The sequence below is a fragment of the Macaca nemestrina genome, chromosome 17 (genome assembly GCF_043159975.1).
Source record: "Macaca nemestrina isolate mMacNem1 chromosome 17, mMacNem.hap1, whole genome shotgun sequence".
NCBI classification, from domain to species: Eukaryota; Metazoa; Chordata; class Mammalia; order Primates; family Cercopithecidae; genus Macaca; species Macaca nemestrina.
In genome coordinates, this window is record NC_092141.1 from 53,985,116 (window position 1) to 54,009,166 (window position 24,051).

The 24,051-nt window shown below is 38.9% G+C and overlaps 1 protein-coding gene and 1 long non-coding RNA gene across 8 annotated transcripts in view; one reads left to right on the top strand and one right to left on the bottom strand.

The window, feature by feature from the left end:
* Positions 1-24,051, top strand: part of LOC105476764 (uncharacterized) — a 111,627-nt gene that overhangs the window by 57,506 nt on the left and 30,070 nt on the right. For all 5 annotated transcript variants that reach the window (XR_011615740.1, XR_011615739.1, XR_011615742.1 and 2 more), the window contains exons 3-4: positions 13,649-13,719; positions 23,685-23,737. This is a non-coding gene — a long non-coding RNA (uncharacterized lncRNA). The remainder of the gene's footprint in view (positions 1-13,648; positions 13,720-23,684; positions 23,738-24,051) is intronic.
* Positions 16,855-24,051, bottom strand: part of LOC105476766 (syntaxin binding protein 4) — a 197,755-nt gene continuing 190,558 nt past the window's right edge. For all 3 annotated transcript variants that reach the window (XM_011732940.2, XM_011732938.2, XM_011732935.2), the window contains one exon: positions 16,855-21,046. In XM_011732940.2, coding sequence (XP_011731242.2) covers positions 20,932-21,046 — 115 coding nt within the window. In that variant the 3' untranslated portion in view covers positions 16,855-20,931. The remainder of the gene's footprint in view (positions 21,047-24,051) is intronic.

Consider the following 24,051-nt stretch of genomic DNA (forward strand, 5'->3'; position numbering starts at 1 on the left):
TTATGGAAGATAAGTAGGGGCACTAGAAACTTTGAGTTATATTGATCCAGTTTCTGGGACTGAAATGATTTTAACTTTGTCTTCAGTTTCTGCAAGGGTTAATCTTCTTCCACTTTACCCTTACTCATAGGATGTTGAGCCTTTAAAGTTCCAAAGATTTATCAGTACCCCTTTGGTAGGCTCTGGACTCCTACTTTTGTCTCTTTAAGACTAATGAATCTGTTAAAATTTCTGTTCAGTAACTCATACTCTTATTCACCCCTTCTAGAATCAGCAGATACCCTAAGGGTAAATAGGCCCAAATGTTTAACTTACCTCTATTGGTTTCCACCTTCTTTCAGATTTCAGTCTTACAATTTCCCATCGCCTTTTCAGCTTTCCAATGACTTTAGGCAGATTTTTTTTTTTTTAAGTCTAGACTTTCTAATTGTCTTCAGTGGGAGTGTTGTTTTCAACTACTTAGTCCACCATTTCAGATGCTATTTAATTATCTTAAAAATTGAATTTCCCTTTCTCTCTGTTTCTTATGGGAACCGAGGACAGGGATGCAGTCCAGGCTTGGGTTGTGAATTTTAAGGTGAAAATAACATGTTCCAGGGCCTGAATGAGATTGCAGCAAAAGAATTCTGACAGCGCTCCAAAGGGAAGGTGAAATTTGAGTAGGAAAAATTCAGGACTACTGCTTTATCCTCTCATTATATCATAGGCGACTCTGTTTTTCCTATAACAGAATACAATTTAAGATTTATTTAAAAAATTTGTACCTATAATCACAACTACATTCTAAGAAGGTTGATAATTGACAGCGTGAAGACTTTTTCAAACCTGCTAAGCACCTTGGTAGTTCTGAATATTCAAGAAGGGTAGAAAAACTAGATAATTCTGCAAAATAGCAGAAGAATTTCGAGTCTTATATGACAATCATCGATGAAGGAGCTGAGAAGAAACAAAGGTGAAAGGTTAAGAAACATAGGTTGCTAGTGTGATAGAGTAAGGTTATGAGTTTAGTAAAGTGAACCTGCATCTGTCTCCTCCTCCATTCCCCTAAATGTTAGTGAATTGAAGTATACTCAGCTTTTCTAGCAGAAAGTAAAAAATGGATTGTTTTGTGTCAGTTGACATGATGTAGGATGAAGGCTTGGAATAGAAACCTAAAAGGGATTTTGACTTCTATAGGCCATATGGAGCAGGTGCTATCCACCATGACCTCTGAGATACACCTAAAATGGTCTTTTCTCTTGTCTCAAGTCTCTTCATGGGAAACTCCCCTCAGTGTAAACCTGAGCCAAACCTAAGTTTCTCTGTGATGTGGGAGGCTCTCTGTCATACCACATTACTGTTCCCACACTGGTAATAGTGAGATGTTACAGCTTAAAATGACAGAAAGCATGGTGGTCTCAGAGTTCTGAAACCAGCCTTTTGATTCTGATTCTGTCTCAAATGGTTGGAGAGTTGGTCGCCTTACCTGTAAAGTCTCCATTTCCTCATCTCTAAATTGTAATTCTTTTAGACTGGTGGTTTGCAATTATTTTCTGGGGATTCCTTTGTTCAAGCAAGGTCTTAAATACATACATACAGCAAGTAAAAAGAACTCAGGTTGAAGTAGAGTGGTGAACAGGGACAGAAATCTCATCCAACCTCAAACTCCCTCAGAAGGCTTCATAGAGTATGGTTTGATGACCAGTGGACTTAAAAGTTCCTATAGTTCTTTTAGTTCTAGCTTTCTCCTTATGCAAAGAAGAACAAATGCCATCTTTCAGTCATCCCCAAACAGTAGCTATTTAAGAAAATATTACTAATTTTTCCTTATGGAGGTGGGAGAAAGAGAATGGAAGAAAGCTCACATTTATGAAGGTCTTATCATGTGCCAGACATAGAGCCAGGCACCTCCTTAACCTTCATAATGACTCTGTTGAGTTGGTTTTTTGCCCAAAGGAGGAGGCACAGGCAACTCATCAGAGATGAGTATTTAGCTCAAGGTAACATAGCTAGTATGTGACAGGGCTTCATTTTAAGCTCAGCTCTTTCTCACTCCACCACCGGACAGAGAGGTTGTGGGTAGAAAGTGGGCACCTTAGTAAATGAGATATCAGTCTGAGTCAAGGAAAATGCCGTGGAATATTGTGTGGTATAGATATATACAGTTGACTCTTGAATGATGCTAGGGTTAGGGGTGCCAATCTGCCCCTACTCCCGCTGCAGTCAGATATCTACATATAACTTTTGACTCTCCTGAAGCTTAATTACTAACAGCCTACTGTTGACTGGATGCCTTACTGATAACATAAAGTTGATTAACATATATTTTGTATGTGACATATAGTATATACTGTATTCTTACTACAAAATAAGCTAGAGAAAAGACAACATTAAGAAAATCATAAGAGAAAATACATTTACTACTCATTAAGTGGAACTGGATCATAATAAAGATCTTCATCTTCATTATCTTCATCTTGAATACAGAGAGGAGGAGGAGGAGGAAGAGGAGGGGTCGGTCTTGCTATCTCATGGGTAGCAGAAGTGTGAGAAAATCCATGTATATGTGAACCCATGCAGTTCAAATTCGTATTGTTCAAGGACCAACTGTATATAGCTTTTTGCCTTCAGATTTGAACTCATTTTTGTTTAGTTTTATATAGGGGAGTCTAATGACATGCCTGCAGCCCAAGGATGTGCTTTCCTTCAGTTTATGGTCTAAGCTCTTCTTTGCTTGGTTACCTATACTCATAGGTCTAGTCTGAAGCGTTGACAAGAAGCTGTTAATTAGGCCCCCTTCTTTTTTTTTTTTTTTTTTCAGTGCTCTAGGAATCAATATGAGACATTCTTTTATTTCCGAAATGCTATCATGCATTTCCACTTTTCCCCAAGAGTATTAGAGAAAATAGTCCCAGTGGTAGTAACTCTTGCCATGAATTAAATGTGCAAGATGTTGAAAATTTTCCTGAGGGAAGAAAAAAATTATATGTAGCTTTGATTTCATTATGATTATACTGATGTTTGGTTTTGGTTTTGGGCAGTGTGGAAAGGGCTAGACGGATGTAAAATACCAGATCTACATTAATAACAATCACAATAATAATGTTAATAAAGCACCATTTAGTGTGATTTTATATGTCAACTTGACTGGGGCACAGAGTGCCCAGATATCCTACTAAACATTTCTGGGTGTGTCTGTGAGGGTATTTCTGGGTGAGATTAACATTTGATTGGATAGAATGAGTAAAACAGATTTTCCTCCCCAGTATAGGTTAAGCCTTATCCTCCATTGAAGGCCTGGATAGAATAAAAGGCTAAGAAAGGTTTCCTTCTCTCTGTTTTTGAGCTGGAACATTGGTCTTCTCCTGCACTTGAACTGGATCTCCTAAGCTGTCCTGGTTCATAGGTCTTCAGGCTCATACTGGAACTATACCACTAGTTCTTTGGAGTCTACTGGAGCTTGCAGATAGCAGAACATGGCAACTCACAGCCTCTATAATCACGTGAACCAATTCCTTACAATAAATCTCCCTATATGTATAAAACAAATATCTATGTATCTCCTATTGGTTCTCTGGAGAATTCTAATACAATAAGTGATTGCAGTATAGCAGGCACTGCACTTAAGTGCTACACATAACTTATTTAATGTAATCTTTCACAATCTTATGAGTGAGATGTCTTCGATATTTGCATTCTGCAGATGAGGCCTACAGCAGGTAAGTAACTTTATTAAGGCCATATAGCTTGGATGGGGGACATTCACATAACTACTTGCCATGTGGTTTTGAGCAGTTCAACGAATTTATCTGAATTTATGTGTTAAATGGGGACAGTAATGCCCATGCTGAAGAACTGTCAGGATTAAATGAGATGATAGGTGTAAAGTACTTGGAACGGGGTGGGGTGCATGGTAGGGACTCAGAAATAGTAGCTTTTGCTACTTTATTTCTTATTTGTGTTAACAAAATTTAGAGGCTTTGCAGCTTGTGGAATAGATCTCATTCCTCTAACATGATATATCACTAACATCTGAATTTGATCATTTGTTCATCTCCATTAAGCTCCAATGATATTTCACGTTATCCTCGGGAAAAATGTGATTACTGTGACATTTAAAATTCTGCACAACCCAGAGAGAGAGGAGGCACACATTTGAAAACAAGAGGAAATTCTGGTTAGACTGTCATTAGACAACTCCACGTTGCCATAATTTAGGGAGTGGAACAGCTGCAAAGGTCACCAGGAGGTGCTTTGTTTCCCAAAAGGTGTTTGGTATTTACTTTCACTCAGGCATGTTCCTTCTGCTCTGATAACCATTGTCATTTTCCATTACAATAAAAGATGTCAGAGGGATTTTTACAGGCATATGGCTTTGATTTAGTTTTCCCCTCTGCGGTCATAAGAGAGTTTGAGAAATGAAAACAAAACAAAGCTCCACTCAGTCATTCATCAATTGCTATTTACTGGACAGCAATCCTGTGCCACACAGCCAGGAGGACAGAATCTCTATTTCGAAAGTGATGGAATGAACAACCTCCTTTCAAAGTGCTGGCTCTGGTGTGCTTCCTTCTCCATTTCCTCTCCAGTCTTTGCAAAATGAGTCAGAGGACTACATAGATTTCCTTGGGAAATTAACAATATCAGCCACATTTTCTTTTCATCACATTATTTGGAATTACGACTGGGCTTTCTGGTTGCCAGAGCCTGTTCATGTCCCTTCACTGCTTGCAATAATCCAGTGAGGCAGGCAAGACAGGTCTGATTATTGCTGTTGAACAGGTGAGGGCGCTAGACTTAGGGAGGTTGAGACACCTGGCCAGGGTGTCACAGCCAGAGAAGGGGCCAGTCTGAAAATTTCCTCCACTCTTGTTCCTTGCTCAGCTGTCCTCTACACCTGGGAGTTTTTAAAAACAAATCTTCTTATGACATTGCCCTGTGTTTCAGTCAGGGTTCTCCAGAGAAACAGAACCAGTATTTTCATATGTATCGCTATAGGTACAGAGATAAGAGGGGATTTATTATGGGAATTGGTTTGTGTGATGACGGAGGCTGAGAAGTTCCAGGATATGCCTCTGTAAGCTGGAGAACCAGGAAAGCAGGGGTGTAATTTGGTTCCAGTCTGATGTCCTGAGAACTAGTGGGGACCAATGATGACACTCTATTCTAAGGCCTGAGAACTAAGGGTGGAGGTGGGGATAGGGTGAGGGTGGGGCTGGTGGAAGGCCCAATCTGAGTCTCAAGGCCCCAAAACCAGGGCCTATGATGTCTGAGGGCAGAAGAATGATGTCCCATCTCAAGAAGAGGGAGAGAGGATTCTCCTTTCCTCTGCCTTTGGTCTGTTCAAGCCCTCAGTGGATTGGATGATACTTACCTGCATTGCAGATCTTCATTCGGTCTACTGATTCAAATGCTAATCTTTTTCAGAAACACCCTCACAGACACACCTAGAAATAAATGTTTTACCAGCTATCTGGGTATCCCTCAACACAGTAAAACTGACACATAAAACTAACGGTCACACCCTACTTAAGATCTTTTGTGCCTCACCCTTACTCTAGGGGAATGTCCAGATTTCTTAACATAGCTTATGAGGCCTTTTGGCATCTGAGCCCTGCTTACTTCTCCAGACTTATTTCAGGCTATTCCTATTGTCCCCACCTGGTTGCCCACCTGAAGATGTGCTCTGGTTACACAGTTACACTCTGTGTAACTCTGTGTAACACTCCACAGCATCACTCTGTCTCATTGCCCTGCCATTACTCAGGAGGCTCTCTCACCTTTCCTCTTCTCCACATGCCTCATCAATATCTACTAATCATTTACATTTCTGTTGAGGCATTACTTCCTCCAAAAAGCCCTTGCAGACCGCTCTTTCCTGCGTTACATTCTTCCACTATGTGCGTCTGTCACACCTACTTCCTCCCCGTGCTGAGTTTGCCTACTTCTCTGCTTCTCTTGACTGGCTGTAAGCTCTGTGAGAGTAAGAACTGCGTGTATCTCATCCATGGGCAGCATCTGTGCCCCTAGAAGGTGGGCGATAATTACCCATCAAAGAATGAATGGTTTGTTTACTCACCCATACTCATCTTTCTCAGATAGCAGACCTCCTCCTGCATATGCGTCAAGAATCACTGGATTACTCTTGTGCCAGTTATTCCTCACCTGCCCCTCAGTTCCATCTGTGATCTTGTCTGTGCCTCAGGAAGAAGTAGAGCCCTATAGATTGCCTCCCCTGGGTTACCCCGCTGAATGCTTTTGGGTTGGCTTCCTTCTAGCAATGGGAAGCTCTCAAAGGAGAAGGGAGGATGGGAGATTGGGATGGCTCCATCCCTTTCTGTCCTTCTTGCTTTGACACTATGTTCCAATACTAGCTGCATCCCTCTGCAACTACAGCTCTGGCAGGGTGCCTGATCCTCCACGGTCTCATTCTCAGTGGTTTCCAGTGACATTATGTTCTCCTTTGTCCCCCAACTCTAAAAGCAGAGAGATGGCTTCCAGCCTACTGCTAGTTTTTGGGTGCTTCACCATCACTTGCTTGTTGTTTGACCCCTCACCACGTATCTATGAGCAGCGCCTTCATTTGGACCATCTGTGACGGATCCTATTTCCCGCAGGGTTTCTGACTGATAAACTCCTCTGCTTGGTGCAGTAAGGGAATGATTTTCAAATAGCCTGGGCTGGTTTCTCTCAACTTTAGATTCTTGAAGTTAATTCTCAAGACAGCTCCAGATTGCTGCCTTATTATACAGACATAGACAAAAATTTCCAGAAGGCTTGCAATAAAATTTCTACTGTCTGCTTAATTTTCAGCATTTCTGCTATGAGCATCAGCAGGTGTCTTTAGATTTCAAAAATCACACTGTTCCAAGCAGATTTGGTATCTATACATCTATATAATTCAGTGGTATAGAGGTCTCTCCCCATGCTTAGGAACTACTCTGCAGTGTTCTCAAATTTCCTCCCAGTTCATTCTGACTTCTTGTCATTTGACTCCCCTAATGGTTCTCTTTTTTTTTTTTTTTTTTTGAGACAGAGTCTTGCTCTGTCGCCCAGGCTGGGGTGCAGTGGCCGGATCTCAGCTCACTGCAAGCTCCGCCTCCCGGGTTTAGACCATTCTCCTGCCTCAGCCTCCCGAGTAGCTGGGACTACAGGCGCCCGCCACCTCGCCCGGCTAGTTTTTTGTATTTTTTAGTAGAGACGGGGTTTCACCGTGTTAGCCAGGATGGTCTCGATCTCCTGACCTCGTGGTCCGCCCGTCTCGGCCTCCCAAAGTGCTGGGATTACAGGCTTGAGCCACCGCGCCCGGCCAATGGTTCTCTTATGAAGGCCACATCCGCACTCAAAAAATGTTTGTTGGAATGTAGGGACATTAGTGTGAAAGGAGTTGCAGATGCCATGTTTTTAAGGATCAGTGTTTCCCTTTAAAATTCTTTGATCTTATAAATGAAATGTTTTAATAGATTAAAAGTTGCATTCTCTAAGAGGAATATAGGAGTGGAGAGATTTGTGATAGGTAGATATCTGGGATTTACTATAACTTGGAGAAGGCAGAGACATTCTCAGATCTGAAAACCCTGGCTTAGAAACCCAAATCAGATCACTCTGTGGTCTAGGCCAACCTAAACAGAACCTGAGGTGCAGGAAAATTGTATGTGTGCAACTGGTATATAGGTGAAATATGGAAAAGTTGGATTTAGACAAGAAAATATTTGAAAATCACATATCTGACAAAGGACTTGTATCCAGTATAAAGAACTCTTAAAACCCAGCAGCAAGAAGACAACCCAGTTTAAAAAATGGGCAAAATATCTGAACAGAAATTTCACCAAAGAGGATAAATAGATGAAAAATAAACAGATGAAATGTTGTTCAACATCTTTAGCCATGAGAAGAATGCAAATTTAAACCATGATGAAATACCACTACATACCCATGAGAATGGTTAAAATAAAAAATACTGACAGTACCAAGTGCTGACAAGGGCATGGAGCAACTAGAACTCTCATACACAGCTGATGGGAATATTAAATGCACAGCCATTCTAGAAAACAGCTTGGAAGTTTCTTGAAAAGATAAGCAGGCAGAATAACACTCTCCCCTACAAATGCTCATACCCTAATTTCCAGATCACATGAAGATGTTACCTTTAAAAGCAAAGGGGATTTTGCAGATGTGATTAAGAGTATGAACTTTGAACTCGTGAAATTATCCTGAATTTTATCAGGGTGGACCCAATCTAAGCAAGAATCCTTAGAAGCAGATAACCTTTCATGGTTGGGTCAGAGAGAGAGATATGATAATGGAAGAAAGGTCAGAGAGGATGAGAGAAGGGTTAGAAAGAGATGTATGTGAAGGGACTGGACTTGACTGTCCATTGCTGGCTGTGCAGGTGGAGAAAGGGGGTCAAAGGCAAGTTCCATGACCTCAAGGAACTGAACCTAAATGGATTCTCTCTGAGGGCCTCCAGAAAGAAATACAATCCTGCTGATAATTTGAATTTAGGCCAGTAAGACCTTTCTGACCTACAAAACTGTAAGATAATAAATTTGTAACGCTTAAGTCACTAAGTTTGTGTAATTTTTAAGGGCAGCAATAGAAAACAAATATATCACAAAATCTGGAAATCCTACTTGTGGGTATTTCATCTAGAGAAATGAACAGTTATGTTCACAGAAAAACCAATATGTGGATGTTGATAGCAGCTTTTTTCATAGTCACCAAAGCCTAGAAACAACCCAAATGACTTTCAGTGGGTGAATGGCTAAACAAATTGTGGTATATCCATGCAATGAAATAAAACCCAGTAATAAAAACAAACTACTGATACACACAACAATCTGGATGAATGTCAAAGGCATTATGCTGGGTGAAAGAAGCCCGTCTCAGGTTACGTAATACATGATTATTTATATGATATTTTCGAAAAGGCAAAACTACAGTTACGGAGAATAGAGCAGTAATTGCCAGGAGTTGGGGTGGGGAAGGGTGTGTTATAAAAGCACAGCAGGAGAGCACTTGAAATGATAAAACTGTTCTGTATCTTGATTATAGTGGTGGTAAAATAACTAGACATGTGTTACAAATTCATAGAACTCTGCACTCCCCCAAAAGTCACTTTTTTTCTGTATTAAAAAATAATAAACTTAAACTATAACAACTCAATGACAAAACAAGGCAAAACAATGAAACAAATCTCATTGCTGACACAGCTGTCTGGGAATTTCCAGTCCCAGAGAATGAATGTATCACATACATGGTTGGGGAAGGAGACATAGTTACTTCTCTTTCCTTTGTGCCCTGGAAGCCCCTCAACATCTTTCTAGAAGTAGAAGGTGCTCCAGCAGGGGTTTTGGAGACTTACCTAAGTCTTTTCCTTTTCCAGTAAAAGGAGGAGCTGGTGTAGATAACCTCTACAGTTCTTCACAGCAGGTAACTAGGACTCAGTTCAGTCCTTGTGTAGGTGCAGGCTTAAGCAACAGAAATTTATTGTCTCACAGTTTGGAGGCTAGAAGTCCAAGGTCAATGTGTCAGCTGGGCACTGCTCCCTCTGAAGGCCCTGGGGGCAGGGGAGGGGGCTTCTATTCTAGGCCTCTCTCCTAGCATCTCCTAGGTAGTTCTCTGGCTTGTGGCAACAGTGCCCATTTTAGGACTTCAACATACAAATTTTTGGGGGACACAGTTCAACCCATAACATGAGAGCAGTCAATTTCCATATACATGGCACCATGTATCTTATTCAGGTGTACTCTAAAATACCATGATGGGGTATGGTCAAAATGGACTGGAATCTGCCCTAGGCTTCAATGGGGAGGTATTCCCTGGTCAGCAAGGAAAAGCTACAGAAGGTTAATTCACAGATTATTCCTTATAGATAAATCAATAATTTTGGCTGACGTTAGAGGTTTTAAAAACTCAGTCTTCGGCAAAATAAGAATTATTTAAAGGAGTTAGTAAGTTCCCCCTCAATAAGAATATCTAAGCAAAATATTGATGAGCTATTGGCCAGGGGTGCCTTGGAAGGATTCTTTCATTTGAAAGGTGGTTGGACTAGAGGAACTTACAAATTCACCTCAACTCTAGGATTTTGTGCTTCTTGCAAAGACTATTCAGAGGCACACCGGATGTTTTGTGGTACAGTTCTGCACCAGGCACTATATCCAAAGGAAGGATACTTTAGACATGGCTCTAAGTCCAAAGAGTTAATGTGAAAATCCTAATGATGCATCAGCTCTGCTAAAATCCATTGCTGGTTTTACACACAAAAGCTTTCAAGGTAGAAAATAATAGGTCCAGGATCTTTGACAATAGCAAAATAAAGACGGTAAACTCAGATGCCCTGCAGGACTGCCCAGCCAATGATACTGCTCTGAGATATTTAAGTTGACATCCATAATCACAGCATTGGCCCCAGTTCTTTCTCTGTCATGAAACTTGGCCCTCCCCAGAGAATGAAAACATAAATATCACATCTGTGACAACTCTAGCATTTCTAGCAGGAAAAACAAAGCCTGAATAAGCACCAAATGCAGTGAATCCAACCACACAATGGTAAAACAGTTATTTCAATACAGATTTTCATTTCAAAAAATGATTTTTGTTGTTTCCACAATAATCAATTTAGTTATTGACAATGCAGATCAGGCCTCATTCATGGCCATAACGTAATCTCTGATCTTTCCAGTTCCTACAACACTACAAATATTCACAGGATTATATATAGAATTCTAAAGCAAAAAAATCCTAGAAAATATAAGTGAAAATAAAAATATATAATCCAATCAGATACACTTTTTTCATACATAATACATCACTAGCCCTTTTTTCTTATAAAGGGCGTGCTCACTATAGAGTAGTATGCAGAAAAATATAATGAATAAAATAGATATCACAAATAATGTCATCTAATATTTTTTTCAGATCTTCTATGGTGTTTATATATACAATACTGTTGGTTTTATATTGTATATGGATCTGTTTCCTTTTATTACCACTTGATGTTATACTGTGATACTTTCCTGGTATCATTAAACATTATTAAACACTTTCTATCATGTTAGATATCATATTTTATTTAGACATTCCCCTGTTTTCAGGAATTTAGGCAATCATCTGTATTTTAAATCATGCTTTAACAAGCCTTTTAAGCATTTTTTTATTTTGGTCTAAACTTGGGGTCATTTGTGAGCGTAAATTCACAGAAGCATAAATTTTTAGGGCTCTCGATAGATATTCCAAGACTGCTTTCCAGAAAGTTTGTGGTGATTCATAGATGCCCTAAGAATACCTGAGGATATCTATGTCATGTACCTGCACTAACGTAATTACTGTGTTTTAAAAAATACTTTGGTTTTATTATATCTTCAATAATTAATCGGTAATTCTAAGGAAGCCTTATATCGTAGGTGGGAAGGTTTGTTTGAAATTGGCAGGAAACAAGGTACTGGAATAGATTACTGAGGGAGTTTGCATTGTCCACAGCCATAAAGGTTCACTTCACAGAGTAAATAACACAAAATTATCTGTCCTGGATTGTTTAGACATTCAATTGCTTGCATGTCCAGGGACAAACCACTTGATCTCTTCTAAGTATTTCATGTCAGTGTCTTTAGAAATAGCTTTTAACATAATTTTGATTGAAATAATTTTTCAGAAAGCCCATTTCACTTGTTAAGGCATTTCATCTTTAGCTGAACTTTAAGTATGCTATGGGATAAACCAGAAACAAGGAGACTTGATTCTCCACACCATATTTCATTGATTCTAAGACACACATTTTTCACATCTAAGCATCTTTAGCATTTGGGTGTAAAATAGGCACTGCTAGCACTTTCAGATCCCTCTACCACTCTCATGCATGATAGCTCCCTGTGCTTTCAATCTCAACATTCAGAACCTGCACCTCTTTGTTGGAGGGCTGTCCTCGGGCTACAGGAACATGCTTTGACTACATTACAGGCTGGAAGCACCTGGAAATTTACACCCACCCCCCACGCCCATTCAATAACTCACGGTGTAGAGGTATAAATACTCCTGGTTCTCTGGCCTCTGACTTGAACCTACTGTAGAACCTTTTTGTCTCCAGGGCTCTCCTGTGGGAGTAAACCAAAGTCATCTCCAGAATAGGCTTTGCTTGACAACATCACAATTTTTGTGGGTTTTTTCCCCCTTCCCTTTGGGTCGGTTCTATTTCTCTATTCCCCTACTACTTTTCACCCTTGGGTCATTTCCTAATTCACAAAATCCTTATGTCAGAGGAATTAAACACATTACAGGAAGTGTCTTACAATAAATGATGTCTTGCAGTTGCTGTCGGCCAGCGGACATAGTGATATGGTTGTCTTTGCCTGTGCACGCATGAATTTGGTTGTTCTTTCCATGATATGACTGGACTGTTATTCCTTTACTTTTTGGCTAATAAACCATTTAAGGACAATTGAGAAAGGAGTATGAACCCTGATTGTTATCTAAAAATTTTCTATTAAGTCCTTCTGACAAGATAAAAGACGTGCCAGCATCAGAGTTGTAGAATGGATGTCTAAGACAGGGAAAAAAAATCTCAGAGACTGCAGTAGAATGTTCCTTTAAGAAATGTTATTTATCTTGATGGCAGGGAGGGTGTTATTGTGAAAAAATGTGGTTTATGACAACTGTGATTCAAAAAAGAGATGCAGAAAGAGTTCAATTCTGAATGTGCAGAGCTTTGTAAATATCATAATTTATTTATATTTCATTTTCTTTTACATACATGATTTTTAAAAATCTATGCTGAAACAGTTCCCTTGTATTTACTTAAAGGGCTATAAGATAAAAATTCTAAGTACTACGTCATATTTTAAATCTTTTTTTCATTTCTATTTATACACAAAATAATGATAAGTCTTATAACTGATGAAATACTAATTGGGAATACGGTACTTATAGACACAGAAGAAATACAATCAATGAACAGTCTTAATTGGAAAAACTAAGGTAACTTCATAGACTTCTCACCTTCCATTTGTAGTGGGAGCTCTATTGGTAAGTGAGGAACCACCAGTGCTTGGTCATATTCTTGAAATTGTGTATATTTTATTAAATATTTCTTATTCCTCCAATATCTGTGTGTGTGTGTGTGTGTGTGTGTGTGTATGCATTCTATTTTCCTTCAGATTTTCCTTATATTGAGTACTTTCATTATTCAGAGAAGTAATCCATGCATTTAATTTGGTGTCAACTTCTTATTTTTGTGTGGTAATCACCAAAGAAAAATAAAAGCTGGCATTAGATTAAATGCATAGATTACTTCTCTGAATGATAAAACTGCCTAAAGAAATAGGATCTGCTCATAAACATCTTTTCATATTCCATTCCATAGAAATTTCTGACCTTACATGTCTATATTACCTATTCCTATAAGGTAACTTTATTATCTACTCAATTTGTTTTGTCTTCCTGTTTTCTCTTCTCATATGTGCTGATGAAAGATGAATTTCTCCACTGTGAAACAGAACAGTCAAGCAATTCCAGTGGGGTTAGTTATAGATGAGATAATTTCTGCAATTTCAGAGTACTGTGGCAATACATAGCTCCCTTGTGCCAAATCAATTCTTCAGTAACATGATTAATTAACCCATAAGAACAGTTTGCTGCTGCTCTGAAATGCACTAACCTTGTATTTTGGTTTCAGGCTTTATCTACCCTTCTAAACCAAAATCATTCTGTGGTATTTCTTCAGAACCTTGGGCAAATCAACAATGTGTGAGTATGTGCTTTACAATCCTTTTACTGCAATCATACTGTGAGTTTTATGGCCCAACTTAAGTAGCATGCACTTCCTTCTTCAGCAAAATTCATTATATTGTTCCCACATTAGTGGAACTAGTTAATATAGACATGCTTACTTAAACCCCCACCTCATTTTCTTTATAATTCCCCTGCCAGAAGCAGGAAACAACTAAAATAGTTTTTTTTTTTTTTAAAAAAACACAATGTTACATTTTAAATTTATTTTGTAAACTTTTATTAGATTTTACTGTGTCATGTCTTGCACGAGGAATGAAAAAAAATATATGGACTCTGAGTTAATAATAAAGGACTCACAGTCTACCAGGAGAGATGACACATGCCCTACTTTCCTATCCAAATTAATTACATATATAGTGTGATCGATACTTTATTAAAAGGTAAGCAGCAATAGGGGACCGGGGTAGGATTTCTGAGTTGGAACCCTTCCAGTTAACCTTCTCAGCCTCCAGGGTTTTAGAATAAAATATCCCAAAGCAACAATAGATCCTGGCCAGTTTTCTGTTTTCCCATTTCCTTCCCACCTCCACCTGATTTACCCACCTAGCTACTGATGTTGAGTGGAACAGCCACAGTGAGAGAGACCAGTTGGCTTTGATCAGAGTTCCAGTTTTCATTACCACATGCAGAAAGAGAAGGTAGAACCAGAATTCAGGCCTCTAAGACTCAGTAACCCAGCTCAGTAGATAAAAGTAAATTAGTAAATATGGTAACCAAATGAGTGTCTGGACAAACAGGCCAGCAACTCTCTTGAGGGGCAAGTTCTTGCTCCACCACTCCTGAGTGGGAAGGGGGGCTGGGCAGGTGTGTAAAAATGCAGGCATGGCATCTATAGAGTGCCAGCCCTGGGCATGGGGAAGGCAGCATGTGTCAAGGAGCTCTTCAAAGAAGAGGTGAAATGAGAGCAGAGTCTTGATGTGTGAGAAGAAATCTCATGCAGGAATTGGGCAAGAGAAGCTTCCTAGACAGAGAACAGCATATCTGATCAACTGTTGGGGATAAGAAATGAGGCTAGAGAGAAAGCCAGGGACTCAGATAGTAGAAGGTGCTAGGGAACTACTGAAGACTAGCAAGGGAGCAATAGAAGCAATTTTGTGTTATAGAAAGATAATTCTGACAGAAATGTGATGGGTAGATTGATGGGGACAGGTGTGGTGGAGAAGGAAGAAGCTATATCACCTATGTTGAAATCATCCGGGTAAGAAATGAGAAAGACTTGAAAAATAAATAGGCCATGTTTGCATGAAACAAAGAAAAGGGAATATATATTTAAGACACGTTTTAGGATGTATTCCTTTTTTTAATCCTAAACTCACCAGTTAGGTAAATCACTGCCTAGGGAAGAAGCAGAGACAGGCCAAAAGGGTTACTTTAATGGAGCACTCTCCACAAAGAAACACCAGGAATAGGGAATAAATGATCCGAGCAACATTAATTTCAGGCAACTTGCAGTTCTTTCCTTCCCTTGGGGTCACTGCTCAACTCTGTGGGCTGTCTTAGTCCATTCAGGAGCTGCTATAACTAAATATCTTAGACTGGGTAATTTATAAACAATATAAATGTATTGTTCACAGTTCTGGAGGCTGGAAAGTGCAAGATCAAGGTGTCAGCAGATTTAGCTTCTGGTGAGGGCTTGCTCTCTGCTTCAAAGATGGCGACTTCTTGCTGCATCCTCACAAGGCAGAAGGGGCAAACAGGTTCCCTGAAGCCTCTTTCATAAGGGTACTAATCCCATTCACCAGGATGGAGCCTCATGACCTAATCACCTCCCCAGAGCCCTACCTCTTAATACTGGTACCTTGGGGGTTAGGTTTCAATATATGAAATTAAGGGCTGGGCACAAACACTCAGACCACAGCAGAGGCTTATCTAGTGCTAAGGCACTCTGGGTTAAGATGTTCTAATGTTATTGTCCGAATTGATTTCCATTGAGAGAACATGTGGATGGAACGGAAAAGTCCTCATTCAGGTCCAGCAGGTGTTACTACTACTCCTGTGATCCTTTGGGGTTCACAGAAATCAATCTAATCCTCCAGTCTGGACCACATTGGGCTGGAGGAAGCTCATTGCGGTTGTCCAAGGTCCCACTACCTAAACACACCACATAGTCATTTCCATTCTAGGGGACAAATGTCATTGAGGTTTTGCTGCTCCCTGGAACTTGGTCCAGAAGGTTAAGCCCAGTACCTTTCTCTGAGCCCTACCAACATTTTTGTTCTTTTTTCTCCTCCTCACAGCCAGGGGAATTATTTCCTAGACAGTGAGTAAGAAAGCCTCATCTTCCTCATCATATGTGCTCTCAAATCTTTGCCCTAAATCATAAATCCTTTCTAGTTCCCCAAAGAGCTAGATTTTGGAAACTCAAAAGAACATGCTTTTTCCTGCTTTCTGATATCACACCCTTTCTTAGTGTAATGAACGTTAAATGGCCCAGTAATTCAAATATCTGATAAGGAATGGGAAGAAAGAAAATAAATGGAAAAAGTTTTGGTTAATTTCAATTGTATAGCCTTTACATAGAATACGAATTACACAGGGCTAGAAACACATATATCTCACATTGTATCCCTACTACTCAGTGAAGTGTCTGGCATCTAGTAGCTCTCAGTAAGTGTGTAAGTGAGTAAATGAATACAAAAAGACAAAATCCCTGCCCTCATGAAGCTGACTCCCATTATTACTCCCATTATTGAGGAAGGTAACAACAAAATAAGATTAGGGCAAACTGATAATGTAAAAGAAATAAACAGGGTAGAGTGACACAGAGAATAATTGGATGATGGGGGAATGGAATGGGGGACAGAACTATTAATCTGATTGTCCTTTCCCTCAGAACAGCCCAACCCCCCAAAGTAAAAATTGAACTTTTGAAAAAAGTAGACAGAAACAGTATAAGTTTAAATGTAAAAAGTCGTATCAAGAAAGCAAACACAGAATTGCAGTTAATATTTACAAAATCATTACGCAGACACACTATTACATGTAGACAGTTGTAGTTAAAACACCTTGGGTATTTCATTTCTAAAGTGAAGCTCCACAGGCACATTCTGTTTAAGGTTCTTTTCATTCTCTCAAAAGTTATACGCCATAGAGTGTGTAAGTTGTTTTAATAATAGTTCAGTTCTTTACGTACATTGTAAAAATGTCAAGCATGTTGATTCTTCAAAAAGTTGCATTTCAGTTAGAAGAGAAAATAAAAATGTCCCATTTCTCCTGAGAAAAAGGATAACATTTTCTGATTGTTCAAACACTTTATGAAAGTATCATTTGACTCTATATTTTGACAGCTGCTTTGCATTTATTATTGGAGAAGCTCTTCATACAGCATCTTCCTTTTTTTTCCTTTTCTAGTCAAGAGGTGTTAATATTATTTTGGAATTATTCAAATTTAAGAGAGTGATAAAGGGTTGCTCTTCAGGGGTTCTTAATAAACAACCCCCTAACTTCTTACCCCTTTAAAAGGTTTTTTAGGGGAAAAAAAAAGAAAGAAAAATGGTTTTGGACTATGAGCTCCTTGTTTTGAGAATCATTACCATTTAGCCTCGTAGCATACAAATTTCACATTTTGCCTGGCATGTAGTAGGTGCTCAGGAAGTGTTTGTTGAGTTGAACGGGTTTTGGAAAAGGCAAGGGATTACTATCCTTATTATTCAGATAGGGAAAGTGAGGCCCAAAGAGCTGGAAGATGCATTTGTATTGTGCTTGGCACTTTACTGAACATTCTCACCCAAGTTAGCTCATTTAAAAGTTGGTCCTTGCCACCATTACATGTAAAGTAGGAAGAGAAGAGTAATGATGTGTTTGACATACAGTGAACTAGTCACTGCTACACTTCCCTCTGTACAGCAAGTCAGTCTCTGCAGCTAAAGGAAATCTAAAACCTAATGATTAAAAATCTCAGCTTTTTGGACTTGGTGGAAGGAAGGTTATTCTTCCAAGGACAAAAACAAAAAACAAACAAAAAACCCAGAAAATCTATAGGAACCTTTGGACTAAAAACAAGTCCTATCATACATTTAAAAAAAAAAAGGCTCACATACACTTTTGGTGGTAATGCAAGCTGGTCCTACTTTTATGGAGGAGAATTTATGAATATATACCAAAATTAAAATGAATGTAACTTTGACCTAGCTTTGATCAAGAAATTTAGGAATGTATTCACACTATAGACATACTAGCACAAGAGTGCAAAGATATATGAGGAAAAGGACGTAATGAATATATAAATGTTCACTGTGACATTGTTGGTAATAAGAAAACTTAAAACATTTTAGTGTGCAAAAAATTGCTGGCCACACAAATTATGGGTTATGTGGGTAGTGATATTTTATGTAGATATTTGAAATAAAAGATTAATCTATGTATTGACATGAAAAAATGACCACAACATTAACACGTCAAAAACAAGCTGCTTAATAGTGTGATTTCCTTTGAGTAAAATCACTTACCACAGTATTAGTGACTGCTACCTCTCGAAGGTGAGATGGGCTATCTCTTACTTTATTCTCTTCCATAGGACTTGATTTTTTAAAAAGAAAATAGATTAGTTTGAAAATTCAAAAATTAAGAAGAAGCTGTTTAGTTCTGGCCACACAAAAACTTTTTTGTTGTTGTTTTTTAAAATCAAGAGTAAGTGGAACCCAGGAAATGATTAGCAATTGTTCTACTTCACCACAGTGCTTAGCACGGTGCTTGTGATATTGTTGGTGCTCAATAAATATTTTGAGGGAATGAGTGAGTAAGGTTGATTGATGTTAAAGAAAGACTGGCTACTCATCAACACATAATGTGAGGGTCCTATTTGCACTGGAAAAGGACTTGCTAAGCCCTGACCATGTTTTTTTGAACATTTCTTATGGCATTGACCTGATGGTTTAGAGGTCACGCAAGTTTTATGAAGAGGGAATCTGAGAGAGTGGCCAACTGGTCCAGTCCATTCACACACTGAACCTCCTCAGCAACATTCCCCACGTAAGGAATTCAGATCGACTGAAATCTGCTGGGACAGTGCTTCCATTTTCTCCTGGGAAATCCTTTTCTTATCAGCTTTAACTACTAGAAAGTTCCTTATGGCATTGAACTAGAATCTGCCTTTTTATAAATTGTACCCATAGACAATGAATCTAAGCAGTTCCGCATAGTGGTTTAGAGAACAGGTTCTGGAATCACAGATCTGCCTTGAACCCTAGCTTCTACACATAGGTGCTTTGTGACCCTTAGGCAAAGATTACTAACTCTCTAAACCTAAGTTTTTTCTTTTAGAAATGGGGATCATTACAGTTCCTATTTCATGGAATGGTTTTAAGAAGATCATAAATAAATATATGCAAACTGCTCATCACCATGTCTGACACAAAATGCTCAATAAATAATATCATTACACTTGTCTAGGCCTTTTTCACTAGGTATTTGACAGAAACAGGGAGGCAAGTAGTACAAAACAGCAGTTAAAGGATGAGGTGTCTCTGTCGGTGGGCTGTGTGCCTGAGTACTTTGATTTCAGGCGACTCAAGCACCTGCTTTGTTTTGCTCACTAGAAACAAATTAGAAAACTCTCCAAGCAGGGGGAGAGATATTTCATAGTATTAATCTGACGAAAACAAAAAGTTTGTACTTTCACAATTATAGACACTAACTTACAGAATACCTCATTCACCTTTGGGGGGGTGCAAGGAAATAGGTCCCTCTGGGGCTTCTCTCAAAACTTGTCTTCCCAGAGCTTCCTAACATTCAAATGGCTGTCAGGCAAAACACAAGTCTTCTCTAGCCATCCTGAAACATTTCTCATGGCTAATGACTACCTATCAGTCTGGAGTTGACTTTATATTATTACTCAAGACATAAATCATAAATCCTAAATGTAATCAGGAATGTATAGTTGAGCACAATGTATATATATATCTTTACCATATAAATCTGTATTATACACCATATGAAATTCGGTAGACTAGGAGACTTAGGATCTCAGTTAACTCATCTATAAAATGGTTACAATGAATGGTTCTTAGACTATATTTTAAGGACTTCTAGGACTGCACAGCAGTGCTGGGGGCTGCTTGACTTGGGCTTTAGGCTTCCCATCTTGTTTTGAGTAGACCAGCAATGTTTTAACAGATACCTCTCTTCTCATCAGCTCCCCTCAAACCATCCCTCTTGGAAGGGCAACCTAAGCAGGACAAACCATGCCTTTCACTTTAGAAAAACATGAGCTGCTGAAAGAAATCTGTTGAAACAATATCACAAACAGCGCGCCTACTTGGCGAAGGCTTGGGTGCAGAGAAGGGGGAAGGGTTTATAGGAGAAGAATAGTGGGGTTATAGAGGGGCCATGTTCGACTGAAGAGGTGCCTTCTGAATCTCTGTGGAATGCACAGCTGTGGAGCCAGCTGCATCAACACAATCACAGTGTCCTGCGTGATGGGCTGTGACCTCCCTCTGTGGGGACAGCAGGGTGTGAGGGAAGGGGGACTGGACATGGAATCAGAAGACTTAGGAGTGAGTCTCGGTGCTGGGACAGGGAGCTTCCTCTCTCTGAACTGCTATTTCCCTACTGAAAACGAAGAATAAACATACCCACCAGATCAGCTTCACAGGCATGTTGTATGGTTTAAAGAAAGTGAGGTCTGCAAAGCATTTTGTAAATTAGAAAGCTCAACAAAGATATAAGCTGTATTCATTAGCCCAGGAGATGTCTAAATGTGACCCTTAAATTCCAAAAAGCTTGCTAAGATCACTGTCCTAATATGTGAATATAAAAAGTTAGTGAATTATCAAATAAATGAGGCATTTCCTTATGTTCATACACTTTTTCTATATGTCAATTATAAAAACCATTGTATCTGAGACCCTATGAAGAACTACATATGAAATTACAAAGACAGATCTAATTATATATGAAAAAGTATATATATTATAAAGTCTAATTATATGTGATTTCAAAAAATATGACTAGATTATTCTTAAGGAACTACTGTAGTGGCAATTGATTTTTTAAATGTATACAGAAATATCAAAAGTTTTACAAAAATACCCAAAGTCCAGATCTCCATTTCACACTTCAACAAGTAGTGCATGCTTTACTCCTATTTTAGACTGTTGCATCTCAGAATTGAATGTTATGTGTCTCTGCTCACGTCATCCATGTAGCTCCACTTCCTAAGGAAAACCATCAACTTCTCTGGTTGGGGAGTTCTCTAGAGAAATCCGCTTCATTCTCCTCTGAGCGAGACAGATTCAGGACACTCATCACAGGATGGATCCAGGATGTAGTCTGTGTTACGTGACTTGAGAAGAACAAGAATGCAATTAGAATCTGAAAGACTGTCTTTCTACTCATCCATGCAAGTATTGATCCTGGTGACATGGCTTCTACCCCAGTAAAGTCCCTGTGAGAGGAAGCAGTTAGAACTAGATCCAATAGTTTTAATAAGTTTTAGACACATTTTAAGTTTCAACGAAAACCATTTCTTTCTTTTTTCTTTGGTTAAAAAGGAATGCAGGTGAATGCAGCATCTCTAACTCCTTTCCTTTCAGTATCTGACATTCAGTCAGTCAGCAAGTCCAATGACTGCCTTCCTGTAACATCTCTGGTATCTGTTTCTTGCTCTCCTTTTTCAATGAAATAGTCTGGGTCACTGAAATGGTTTGCCTCCCTGACTCTGCTCTAGTTCTAATTCATTCTCTACTCCAGCCAAATAACTTTCTAAATGACAAATCATACACTCTTACTCACTTGGTAAACATTCAATGAAATACTTTGTTTTTTTAGCTTCCTCAACAATACCTTTTTTTTTTTTTTTTTTTTGAGACTGAGTCCTGCTCTGTCACCTAGGCTGGAGTGGAGCCACACAATCTCAGCTCACTGTAACCTCTGTCCCCTGGGATTCAAGGAATTCTCATACCTCAGCCTCCCAAGTAGCCAGGACTAAAGGTGCATGCCACCACACCTGGCTAATTTTTGTATTATTGGTAGAGACAGAGTTTCACCATATTGGCCAGGCTGGTCTGGAACTCTTGGGCTTAAGTGATCCACCCACCTTGGCCTCCCAAAGTGTTGGGATTACAGGCGTGAGCCACTGCACCCCACTAACAATATCTTCTTCTTTCCCATAATCCTTTCCCATGAGAAATTAACTTTACTAATTCTAAAAAACCAAATATCCCTTAAGAATCCACCAATCTGTGTCCATGGTCTTATCTCTTATTACATTAACTTATAAATGCTTGTTTATTTTTAGGCCTTCCTACTACATATAAAGCTCCTTAATGGCAGGAGCTATGTTTCTTATCTCTGAATTTGTGGGGCCTAACATGATCTCAGAACAAATGACCAGCATCCTGAAAAGTGTTTCAGGGAAATAACACAAGCAGAGATGAGAAAGGAAGTACAAAAGATATTGCATATGTCTAGGAAGTGGTGACACATCACAAAATCGTGCTCTTAACCTGGTGGATGGTATTTCTTACACTTAGTGTCCTACTCCCAGCCTTTGGCTGGATGACTCTCCTAAATCCATCACCATCTTCCCAACTCCGAGTGCACAAATTAGGACGAGGATTTGATTCTTCTCCTTGGACAGTTTCTAGCCCTGGTTTACCTCACTGCCTTCATCCATCCTAGATCAGTTTCCCTAGCCTTCGTCCTTCCCAAACTCAACCTGAGAAGCAGCACCGTGTCTTAGATCAAGTGCATCTGAAGGCCAGTACTTATAAAGATTACTTAAGATTGTGGATCGGAAAGTGCCTCCTACATTATAAAGTAACATTTTCCAAAGTTATGTTCCCAAGAGTTTTAAATAAATGTTATGTGAAGAATAGCATGGCATAGTGGCTCATGCCTGTAATCCCAGTTACTGACTTGGGGGCTAATATGGGAGGACGGCTGGAACTCAGAAGTTTGAGGCTGCAGTGAGGTATGATCCACTACATTCCATCCTGGGTGACAAAACAAGACCCTGTCTCAATCAATCAATCAATCAACCAATTAATCAATGTTATGTTAAGAATATAATTCTACAGTCAAATAAGTTTGACATAATGGAATAGGTTTCTTTACTATAGGATTTCCCAGAGACTTTAATATGCTAATGTGCTATATGCTAATGTGCTCTGTGAGTCTCCAAGACTATGTAATATTACTCAAAGTAACATATCTCTGTTAACAAACACAGGGCTTGTGTTCCATAGAACACAATTTGGGAACTATCACAAAAATGCATTCACTTTATTGGCCACTGATTACAATACTGAAAATGTTAGGTAGTACAAATGGTAAGTTCCACTGTTATTGGTTTGGTTTGTTTCCAATCCTATACTACACATTTTGTTCATGTCCCCACTACACAAATTGTTCAGTTCCTCTGTTTAAATATTAAAAATGTATCTTTTCATGGAAGATTACTAGCAGTTTTATGATGGCATAAAAAGGGTTTCAGTTCTTTAAGAATCAAGGTGAAAGTGACAAGGCCCAGGCATCTTCATCGTTTCAAAAACTCAGAGTGTGGTTTAGTGTACAAGGAATCATTATTCTCTTGACAATAATCCACATTACTAATATCCCTTTAAAATGGTTTAATGGAATTTCTTATTATGGAGGCCAAATTTACTAAAGCATTTGATTCGGCACAGGTTAACTTCATTTCAAGGCCTTTATAAAGCTGGAAAGCTGCCTAACTTGAAAGTGATTTAAAGAAATACTAATGAGTGTAACATGAGAGGGCTGGAATGCCACTGCAAGGTGAAATGAGGACACATCGCCTTGTTCAAAGTACATGTTTAAAACTAAAAGGGAAAAGCTTGATGAGACAGCTTTGCTTATTTTAAAATATTGGTATATATTTTAATACTTTGTTTATCAGCACATATTACTCCAAAGAAGAGACGATAATTTAAATCACTTAAATTTCTTCCTCTCCTTTGAAGTTCCATAATTGGAGGAGATGGGAAGGAAGAAAAACAGGAGCAATTACCCGAGGGTAAGTTCAGGTAGTATGCTTTGCTATTTGACTTTTTATAAATAACATTCTCATGCCTGAAATGTTACAACTGTCCATATATGAACATTCCATTAAATTGCTAATTTAAAATAATCAAAAGGAAAATGTCTAAGAAAAAAAACGTAGTTACAGACTCTGAATGGTGAATATCAGAAAGTTCTACCAGATGGTCATCCTTGCCAGTAACCTTCATTAAGCACTTTTTAATCAACAAATCAACATCTGCTCTTACTCCAAATACAAAAGTAATATAAAATTTGATTAACTTTATAACTTGATTAATCTTGTATTTG